Source organism: Podarcis bocagei, assembly GCF_964188305.1.
Source record: "Podarcis bocagei genome assembly, chromosome: 3".
NCBI classification, from domain to species: Eukaryota; Metazoa; Chordata; class Lepidosauria; order Squamata; family Lacertidae; genus Podarcis; species Podarcis bocagei.
Window position 1 is genome coordinate 62,062,225 of NC_138127.1, and position 11,727 is coordinate 62,073,951.

Sequence of the window (11,727 nt, forward strand, 5' to 3'; positions counted from 1 at the left end):
GAAGGCTGCTTCTGGGAGATCTAACTTCCTGGTGCTGTCAAGAAGGCGGTTCTGCCAATATTTAAACACACATTGTGGCTTTGATTAATAATTAAACTTCTATTAGAAGAAATAAATCCCAGATGCCATTGTTTTTCATTATACATTTTTATGGCACAGAATACTGGAACCAACCAGCCTGCTAGTAGGGCATAAATAGCACACACAACACAAATGGAGTCAGAAACCAGCACTAATGCTTAGCACTGAATATTTACACAGACCCACAAGGGATTTTTATTTAATATTGTAACTTCTCAAAGCAAATATTAAGCAGGAGGTTTTGCATTTGACGGATGAATGGGAGCACAAGCAGGCAAATTAAAGCTCACTCCTATATCTACTTCCTTGGGAGTATTGAACTCTAAGGGGCTTGCATCTAAGTAGACAGGTATAAGATTGGTCAGTAAAAGTAAAACCTGTGTGTATCTCTGCATCTGATGGATTTGTTGAACAAGAAATACCATAGTGAAGCAAACCCACAAAAGAGCCAATGGCTGTTAATCAGTGGCAAGCAAATGAAAACAATCTGAATTGTTAATTGGAAGAACCAAAGGCAAGAGGTGACGCATTGCTGGTGTCTGAGGACTTGATGAGAGGTGTTACTTTACTAACAGGAAAGACTTAGCATTCCCAGTAAAATTAAATGGATTTTTATATTGCAATTTCACAGTCATTTGGGGTCTTAATTAGCAGTTATGGCTTGACAGACAATTTGAGGGCATGTAATAGTTTGAGATATAATGCTATTTTTGCTGCAAGAAAGTGGGTTGGCTATTTGAATTCTGTCTGCATAAAATACACTTTTTCACACCCTGCAAAAATAAGTTTGTGTTAATGGTTTTAATAGTCAGTTTGAAATGCCACTGGAGACATAAGCAAACCAGCCAGACATCCTATGGTACAAACCTCCCTTACTCTCCCAGGGATTTCTTCCACACCAACTGGCCTCAGAGTCAGGAGGTACTAACTGATGACCCCTGACTCTGGTGCCAGTTTTTGCAGGGTGTGAAAAGGAGTATTTCATAAAACAGTACATTTGTTACTGTGGCTGATATTTCTTGCACATGATTATATGTAACACTCTGGCCCAGATGAGACAGTTTATCTATAATTTTTTTCTTTAGTGACAGTGTGAATCATGAGACCTATATACAGTGGGAGGGGTGTTTCTTCTGAAACATAAACAACACTCTGAGTATTTTCTTTTCTTTCATGTTTGATGCAGTTAAATCAAACAGAGGGGATATGAAGGTTTTATGGTCATATTTGCAGGGGTTGGACTAGATGGCCTTTGGGCATCCCTTCCAACTCCACAATTTTATGATTCTATGGTTTTATGGGTTTTTTGTGGGGGGAGGATGTAATCCTGGTGTGTATTTTGCTCTAAGGAGCTTAGTTTGGTCAGATCCGAGTATAAATTTCCAAAGTTAATGCAAAATACATTACTTCTGGGAAATGAACCTCCATAGAGGACTATGAAAATTTTTTATCCAGGCTTTTTAGACTTGTCTACCCACGTACTGTCTGAAACCAAAGCAGCACATTGGTTGTCAGATGTGAAATATATTGGCGTTGTTTTCGGCTCTCCCACTTCACTATAACTAAACTTAAGGAGGTAACCCCATGATCACAGCTGCTGCCCCCAGGTGCAAGTTGTGTCGCAGCCGAGGAGGGTGGGTGGCAGCACTGGCACCCACTCGCCTGCTCTCCTCCCCTGGGTCAGGCCTGACCTGGGGGGGCCGAGCTGCGCCAGGCACAAGCACTGCAGCCAAGGTGCAACTCCTGACACAGAGCCAGGCTCCAATGAAGGAACCTGTTGTGGGGGTGCCTGTTTACACCCCATCTCAAAATTGCATCTGGGGCCATGGCACCCACAACACCCCCCCACACACACTATGCCTCTAGCAGTGCCTGTATCTCTGAGGTGTAATGAAGGAAGGGTGGGCAGGTGGAAAAGAGCACTGGCAACTTTTAACAGTGGTCCATCCTGTTTACTTATCCTTGGTACATGGTTTTAGCACAAAAGGTATTTGTTCAGCATCTTCTCTGGGTCTTGCCTTTAGACTGAAAAAGACGGTGTAAAAATGTGAGCAGAAATTGATCTTATCCTTTTACACTAACATTAGTTCCCCATAAAGTAAAAAAGAAGAAGAGAGAGTCAAACATCACAGTGAATGTATGTAAATTACAGAAAAAGATGAAATCTTGAGGACGCTTTGAAAGAATCAGAAGCTGCCAAAAGGCTTTTCAAATTGGTATGTGTGACAGTCTGGCATTGAAGGTATTTGCATAACTTTCCCATGATCCCCTTTAGTTACTCCCCTCACCCCCAAAGAAAAACGATTTTTTATTTATCCACTTCATAACCTAAGGATGTATTTTCATCTTGACATTGTTCTTGGGTATGGCAGCATTTCCTAATAGATCATGAGCCCCCAAAAACATAAAAAGCGAGGAAGCACATCAGTGTCAGCTTGTACTTTGCCCTCTCCCTGTGTAGGGAGTTTTTAAACATTTGGCTCTGAACCAAGACACTTCAATGTTCTGTGAAGTGTGGTTTCATAATATATTATCATTATCTTCCATGTTTGAAATGTAAAATAGCTCTTACTTGATTGTTCCCTTGCTGAACTAATTAGGTTAGTTTTTAGGTCCTGTTTCCATTGTGTTCCAGAATGAAAGGCTGTGGCATTAAATAGGAGTCATTTTGTGCATTTTGTATAAGACTGACCCAGTTGGGGCTGTAGAGGAAGTAATTCCAGGCCTGGCTTTACGGGTAAGGCTGCAAGGCTCAGCTCCCTTAAGCTCTGTTGAGAGTAGTTTACTCTAGGACCAGAGCGGAAACTTGTGTTCTGTTTTTTATTCCTCGGTCATGGGGTGGTTTTTCACTTTATGGAGGATGCTGTGTATGAGAGAGGGAGAGGATGCATTTCAGACTCTGATAGATGTGAGGGCAGTGTGAATGTGAACTTGGGGAGGGAATCTGTTCTCATGTTAGTGAGAATTGCCATCAGTGACCTGAAGGTTTGGCACAGAGACAAAAAAAAGCGCTCTCTATGTTCATTTATATTCCTCTCAAGCTGAGATCTAAGATTATTCCCTCTGAATAGTGACTGTGGTATTCTCTTTGTGAAACACATGGGGATTTACAACAGCCACTCACGCTTACATATGTGCGTGCGCACACAAATTGCTGCTCACTTCATACCCCTCAAGCAAAAAATGCTGTTTGTTGCCCACAGGCCCAAAAAGACAGGATGAGGAGGGGGGCATAAGCAAGTGTGAAATATGTATTAATATTTAATCCAAGCAATTTGGATGAACTTGACGCTGCAATTAGCTAGCAATGCCCATCTGTTGTGCACAGCACAGCAACAACTTATTAAATAACTCAGAGAGAGGAAAGGAGCTGCCAATTACCTTTCAATTTATTCCTTAATAAAGCATATACAGTCTCTACAGAGAGAGATCCAGATGGTGAAGGAAACTCTCCAGGCCATGTTGGTGCAGCTCCAGCCCGCTAAGAAGGCAGAGGAAGATGCTGCTGTCGACTTCCTTGGTGGCAGCTGGTGTCCGGGAAAGGAAGGCTTAGAGGAATAATGAGCAGGAAGACTCGGCGGGGCGGGCAGGGGGAGAGCTTCATTCAAATGGGTTGCTTTCAAGAGCTGAATACTGTCTTAGGAGGCCTCAAGGATTCTTCCCATCTCTGCGTAACTAATAACAACTAAATCAATTATTGGATATGGGGAGGGGGAGACCCTGAAAGACTTGCCTAACAAGTATTGTAACTTGCATGTTCACTGGGTCAGATCTGGAAACAGTTTTTGAAGCCTTGTGTCCCATGCACTCTTTGATGTGACAGTTCCAAACTGATGTGTCTGAACAGATGCACCAAGGGTGAGACTTATGCAGCAAAGCTGTAGCAATCTGCTTGTGCACTCCTTTCTAGTTTTGCCCATGCCTGACAATGTAATGTGGAGATCTGCGCATTCAGAAGTCACAAGTGCCTGTTTTAAAGAGCAGTGGCTGTTGCAAGTGGCTAGCCTTAATTGCGTTGCCAGTGATACAACATGTTGCTGTTCAGTGATGGCCTTTTTGTTCAGAGGTGGGGAAACTATTGCTAGCCGTAGTTGGACTCTGATTCCCATCAGCCCTAGGCAGCATGGCCAGTGATCCCGGATGGCATGATTAGGGTTTGACAACATCTGGAGGACTGCAGGTTCCTGCCCTGCCCCCAGTTTAGGGACAGGGTTGCATGGTGGGGGGTGCACTCCAGTATGTGAAAGCAGGAATACCAAACCCAGCAAATGAAGAATGTCAGATACCCTAAACTCCTCAAAACTATGTACACAAAGAGGGATGGCTTTTGCCACACATGCATCCAGTTTGGTGTCTGGGACACTTGCACAACCACTCAACCAGGGACCACTTATGACCATAGTAGTTTAAAGGAGAGTGATGGGTATCACTACATTTCCCAAGCAATACAACACTGCAGCTGCTGGGATGCAGTGCAAATGCGATTGCACATGAATGGATTTGCTATGTAGCAGGACATTAATGTTTCTACCACACAAGAGCCACATCCACACCATGCATTTCAAGTGATATTCTACCACATTTTTATCCTTCCAGGGAGCTCCTGGAATTGTAGCTCTGTGGGGAGAACAAGGGTCTCCTAACAACTCTCAGCACCTTTAGCAAACTACAGTTCCCAGGAATATTTTGACTCTCAAAAGTGGCATAATAGTGCTTTAAATGTATAACGTGGCCCTTACAGCATTATCTGGAACAGCCCTGAAGAACTGGTATACTTTGTTCCATGCAATTTGTAAAACATCCCCCCTTCTCCCAAATTACATTTGGGGGGGCACTAAGTTGGAGTTTAAACTAATAGCAAAATTTTGCTAAATGAAATGAGGGCTGCATATACCCATTGGCATTCCATATAATAGTGATAATTGAAATCAAAGGATGTCATAATAGCTTTTCCAACTATATTCATTTAGTGTTACAAAGTGAGAAGAAATTCTTGTTAATTCTAAAGAGGAAAATTATTTAAAGCAATAACCAATGGTTTCTTGTTTTTTTAAAAAAAGCATACTGATGGTGCTTAGTGTAATTAAAATCTAGATAGATGCTTCACTGTTTTTATATAAAGACTTAAAAAAAATTCTTCTGAAGCTTTCTGCAAATTGTATGTTGAACTGGGTGTATTTCTAACCATATATATCAACTCAGAATGTACTTACCTGCAAACTCTCGTTTATTTCAGGATAAAAGGAAAGTGGGATCAAAGTGGTATTAAAAACAGAACCATAGGAACAGTGAGCAGGAAGTGTCCAAAATGCTGTCTAGCTCTTTAAAGACAGATTCCCTTTCTTGAAGGGTAAGGAAGTATTTGCCAAGGGCTGGCAAACCTTGGTCATCTCCTGTGTCATTGTCAATCACTCTACAGGGTGGCACCTGCAAAGACAGTTCTGAAATTTCAGTGTCAGCATGTAGATAAGATATCAGTATGTGGCAGCATGGCTTCTCTGGTTCCAGCCTCAGGGAACCATATTACACCAACACCACAAAACTTCAGCAGTTGTCTGTTGCTGGCAAAGTTCAAGCTTCTGTTTTTCCTTCCTCTTATATAGACAGAGTTCGGGATATTTCAGGGAGCACTTTCTCTCCTATGTGACTTCCAGAGAGCTGAAATCTACAAATGGCAATTTACTTTGGGTATCAATGCTACTGCAACAATATTGACTTGCAGCATGTTCCTTTGGTGTGTGTGAATGATTTCATTAGGTCAACTCATTTGCCTGGGCAAGTTGGGTGGGCAGCTTCTTCCCATAATGGAAGGACGTTGTTTGTCTTCATCTATATCATAACATAGTCTCATTTGCTTGGCTGCACTATGTGATCTCTGATTGGCTGTGGTCATGTGTTAAAGATCCGTCCAAATTAGAGAGAGAGAGAGAGAGAGAGAGCACACAACAGTTCAGGTAAGCAATGGGTGCACATAGGTGTGAAAAAAGTGCAAAGGTGGTGTTTTTTTAAGGATCTATCCACACAACCATCCCACTCAAGGCAACTTGAAGAGCACCAAAAATCATCACAATGCTAGTTTCAGCTCCTAGATTCTAAATTATTTCTTAAATGAACATCTTACAGATATTTGGCCATCATGCTTATATGCATTGCTCTATTGTGCCCTAGAGGACAGAAAATTGGGCTTTATATTTTAAAATAATTATATATTTTAAACTCTGCTGTAAGGCAGGATAGTTCACTCACAAGCCCCTCTTAGATCAACCTATACAATCCAGGCACAGCCCTGGAACATCAGATTGAAGTGCTTGTGGGGTGGAGCTCTGGAATTTAGGGAGGGGGAGCCAAACTACATGGAAAGGCAAGGTTTATGATGGTAAATTTAAACTGGCAGCAATCCACCAGATTCAAAGAAGCTTGTGCAGGAATCCCAGGCAAGCTCAGTTGCGTGTCAAGGCCCCCAAGCCACCCAGGAGAATAAAGACACAAGGACACAGAATTTAGGTTAATGTTAATGGGCAAAATTTAGACCACAACTTTATTGGTTACAGAATGTGAGCGGTATTGGCTTAGGCATTGGCATCAACAGACTATATCTGACTTCTGCCTGCTTTCCAGGAAGTCTGGTAAGGGTAAACCACCAGTAGGGGGAGCCCCTTCGATGGGGATCAACTTGAGCACCCCTGGGTTCCCAATGGGGTCGTGGCATGGCCCTAGCCCCTCCCTGGGCTTCAGACGAGATTCACACCCCCAGATTCCTTTAACGGAATACCCTTGAGCACGGAGGGGCAGGTGATGGCCGCACCTCCCCCCCCCACTTCACTATTCCAATGCCTAACCACCTAACCTTACAAAGTTGTGACAATTGCTATGAGGTAGGCAAAAACCAAGTGGCTGGTGCCAATTTGCCAAGTGGGAAAATTCCTACGGTGACCAAAGTCCATAGCAAGGCCAATGATGCAACCTGAAAGAAGGGCGGGAGGGCGGGAGATCCGGGGCGCAAGGCTCCGGAGGGAAGCCTCTGAGTTGCACCACGGCTTAAATTGGCCTTGGCCACGCCCCAAAGCAACCTGATTGACCGCCTGGCAACCTGACGTGCCCAGGGTCTCCCCCAGCGGGATGCAGGACACTGTCCCGCCCCCACGCTGAGGTGGGAGGCTAGTTGGCCTGACCGCAACCCGGCCCCACCCAGAAGTGGAGCCTATTTCCACTGAATGGAGACTGTATAAAACCAGTGCTAGGTGGCTCATCCTCCTGAGCCTTGGAATTCTTTTCCACAATCAGATCTTTTAGATGTGCTTTCAGTGGTGGTGTAGTTTGAAAAATGGACTGTTAGTTGGAAACATTCCTACATGTCTATGTCACGCCTAATGAGATCACAATTAATCTCTGGATTTTAATGCATGTGGAAAACTTCCAAAAATTGAAAGAGTTTTAAAATCTGCTCAGCCAGTCTTTAAATCATTAGCTGAAACACATTATTTATAGTGGTAATGTATAATTTATTTTAAATCGCTACTCCTTTGCATTGTATTATTTTATTTTATCATTGTGGGGGGATCACTTATATTTATGACACAGTCTTTTACTAGCTTCACAAATATGAGACACATGTTCCTGCAGCATTAACTGCTGTGCTGCAAGTCACAGAGGTGACAAAGGTTTGTTGCTGTCACCTCTCTTTATCTGTAGCTTAAATCTGGCACTGAATTTTCTACCTCAAAAGCATCGATTGGGAATTGATGCCAGGAAGCTGTGTTGTCGGAGAGTTACTTTTCTACCCAGGGATGTCAAATCATAAGGGTAAAGCTCAAGTGGTTTATGTAGTCATCTGTTCCTCTGGGTGGAATTAAAGCCCTGTAAGGCAAACGTGACTGGCTTTTATCTCTGCCAAATATATGTTACGGCCGAAAATCTTGGCTTGGAGCCTCGTATGGGCTCTGTCTCTAGCCGTCTATCCTCTTTACTTCTCACTCCTAAGCTTCTAGCAAGTGTTCCTTCTAAAGCCTCTTTATGCTGCTGCTTTCTTCCCTTTCTTTCATTACTCTCCACATTTCAGTTCCCTTATCCTGCTTCCATTGGGTTGGATCCAGACTTACAGCACAATCCTATCCTTTTCTACTCAGAAGTAGGTCCCATTGAATTCAACAGGGTTCACTCCTAGGTAAGTTGGTTTAGGATTGCAACCTTAGCTATGATTACAGCAGATTTAACCTCAGTCTATTGCTCCACAATATATTCTGAGCATGAGGCATCCAGATACAAAACCAGCTGGTTCTGACCCAACTGATCCTGTATGGACTGAAGTCGGTGCAGCAACCCACAAGAAAATGAAGTCTCTATTAGTAAGATGTCTTTGGTAACATTCAACACCACCACCCTAAAGTGCAGGCAGTGCTGTGATGAACATCTGCTGAGTAAATTCTGCTTAAACTAGGATGCAGTTGCCCAGGCATTCAGCATCCTTATCCTCAGAGCACTGTTAGCACAGTGACAGACAACCTTTCCACTTTATATTCCACTTTCCCCATTGGTGTGGACTAAATCTGGCTTTAATATGTTGTAACACTGAGCCACATTGACAAAGGTAGATTGCAGCATGCTAGGAGGGTCTTACATTGCACAGGCTGGATTGTCCTGTTTTATTTTTTAAAACCCACTGTTGAGTTCATTATTTATGATTACAACCCAGAGCCAAACTAGGGTACAACCAGTTCCTACACACACATACTCAGAAGAGAGTTATTCTGAGTTCAACAGAATTTACTTTCGATAGGATTGCAATCCTAATCTTTCTTTTTCTGCCTGTGCATTGGGTAAAGTCCAATCCACAGAAAAGCGCTCTCTCTCTCTCTCTGTGTGTGTGTGTGTGTGTGTGAAGCTGAATGGTGAAAGATTCAGGACAGACAAAACGAAGCATTTCTTCACACAGCATGGAGCCGAACTTTGGAATTTGCTATCACAAGATGTGAGGGCCACCAACTTGGATGGCTTTAAAGAGGACAAGACAAAATTAATGGAGGAAAAGGCCTTCAATGATGGCTGTTTACTATCTTCAGTATCAGAGATGGCATGCCCCTGAATATCAATGGCTGGGGATCACAGGTGGAAGAATAGTAGTGTGCTCATGTCTTGCTAGAATAGAGAGCCTTCAGTCTGATCCATCAGGGCTCTTTTGGGGGTCAAGAGTGAGTGAATGTCAGCTTACTACCTTGAAGGCCAAGTACCAAACTAAACGTGATGCAGGAGGCGCATGAATGAATCTCCTGGTACTTGGCCTTCAAGGTAGTGAAACATAGCCACAGGAGCCACAGCCTTAGTCCAAATTGTTCCTCTGGTGCTGCTGTTAGTCATGGAGGGAAAACATACACAATATGAGTGTGTAATGAGAGTACAGGGCCAGGCCTCTACAGCTACGATTAGAGACAATAGAATTGTAGAGTTGGAAGGGACCCTGAGGGACATCTAGTCCAACCTCCTGCAGTTGGACTAGACCTCAACTGAACTTGGCCTGGACCTCAACTGAAGCATCCATGACACCCAACCTCTGCTTAAAAACCTCCTATGAAGGAGAGTCCACCACCTCCCAAGGCAGTCTGTTCCACTGCCGAACACCTTTTAGCATCAGAAAGTTCTTTCTGATGTTTAGTTGGAATCTCCTTTCTTGTAACTTGAATCCATTGGTTCAAGCCCTACCCTCTGGTTACCAATGGCCACATTCTGCTGGAGTCCCTACAAGCTCACTCTCCACAGAGAGACCACAGGACAATGCCATATGGATGGCCACTGAAGCAGCTTTTGAAAAAAATGTATGTGCCCCTAAGAACAGTGCAAGGAGTTGTTTCCAAGCAGCTCCTCTCCTATTGTAAGCATCCTGAACTCAGGGATGCTAAGAGCTGGTGATCAGGCAGATGGCTAGGATAAACTCATGGGGGCAGGGCAGGGATAGTTGCATTCCTGTGTATTATTTCCATGTGAAATGTATTAAATCACTAGTCTGATTTATAGAAGGTAAAGCTAATATCAGTTGATGCATTATTCCTATTTAATGCTATCTTTTCCCAAGTTAATAATTTATGCAGTTGACATCTATCATTCCTTTTGCCTTCCTCTTTACCACAAGGCATTAACAGCTAAAGCAGAAGTTCTCTTATAATAAAACTATTTTCCAACAAAAATCACTTTCCATTGTTTTTCTTATACAGTACCCTGTACACTCTATACTTTGCTAAAGGTAAAACTGCTGTTTTAAGTGATATAAAACTGCTGTTTTAAGTGATATAATCCTTTCCATAATTATGTATTGTGATGTGAAAAACCAATCAGCAAGTATTTTCAGGGAAAGATAGGTGCTGGTTTAGATCAAGGACATGCAAAAGGTGGGTCATGGTTTGCAACACATCAGCAAAGGCTCTTCTGATTTCCAATTGTTTATCAATAGCAACAACAAAATGACCTTTCCCACCTGAATTAGGTTGCTGAAATGAAGAAATCTAAGAGGTCCTTTTGTGTGGAAGGAGTTATACTGAAAACAAATTCCTAGGCTGTGCTCAGAGGCAACCCGTTGTTCAATTCTGAGTGCATGTCTTCAGCAGCTGGTTCTGGCTGGTGTATCTTAGGGTTCTGGCAAAAACAGCAAATCAGATCTGACAAGCCTGAAGTCAGCCCACCCCTGTTAGAGGAATGAAGAGGTACACCCTCCTCCCATTTCAAAGCATTGCTTGCCTTACATCAGATGTTTGTTATTTAGGAAAAGTATGCCCTGTGGAACTATTTCTATTGGCCTAATGGATGCAATTAATGTGCACATTTAAAAATATGTAAATAGGCAAAGGGGAGGGAGCAGCAATGAAACCACAGGGAGAGGGATTTAATCTTCTCCTTCCCTTCTGTGGTCCCAGCAAAAATATTCCACCCTCAGTTGCTATTTGCAGCGGGACACCAAGGGTGGCTTTCTTTCCAATGCAAATGGCAGCTTCTGGGGAGGATCACTCCTTGCTGCTGCTGCTCAGCTCCCCTCCTCCCTCACAGCTGCTATTTATATTTTTAAGTACAACAACATGTAGAATGTCTTGTCTGGCCCAAGGAGGTGAGTTGAGCCAATAACTCTTTGAGCAATTCTTTTCTACAGCACCCTTCACTGAAAACACCTCGGGGCAGTTTACCCAACTAAGGTAATATAAAAAGACAATACACAGTAAACAGAAAAAAGTAAAAATAGTTCTCTTCAGATAAATAATTAACAGTAAGAAGATAGAAACTGGCTAATGCCAGTTATGTTAGCTGAGTATCACCTGCCAGGTGTTACAGGTTGTGTGTCTTTGGGCTGCTACAGATTAACTAGGTATACAAAAAATAATTGTAAACCGTGGGGTGAAATGGATGTGAAAAGCAAAAAATGTACTTCGGTTTTTCCATGGAATTATCACAGACTGTACCTTTTGCATTTCACAGTCATTTCTCTGAACCATTTATACTTGTATGGATACAAGGCCCTACCAGCAGAACATGCATCTGGTGAAATTGACTGTAGTCTAGGAAGGTGTATGTCATAATAAATCTGTTCCTCTTGTGGTGGTTTGTCCACATTTGAGCATGATGTAGCCCATTAGTCCACTTTTAATGCATTCCAATTACACCAGAGTC

General features: G+C 42.8%; 1 protein-coding gene across 6 annotated transcripts in view; it reads left to right on the forward strand.

The window, feature by feature from the left end:
• The window catches only part of DISC1 (DISC1 scaffold protein), a 162,228-nt gene extending 151,969 nt beyond the window's left edge, over positions 1 to 10,259 (forward strand). For all 6 annotated transcript variants that reach the window (XM_081186212.1, XM_081186208.1, XM_081186207.1 and 3 more), the window contains one exon: positions 3,493 to 10,259. In XM_081186212.1, coding sequence (XP_081042338.1) covers positions 3,493 to 3,642 — 150 coding nt within the window. In that variant the 3' untranslated portion in view covers positions 3,643 to 10,259. The remainder of the gene's footprint in view (positions 1 to 3,492) is intronic.
• Positions 10,260 to 11,727: the final 1,468 nt, after the last annotated feature.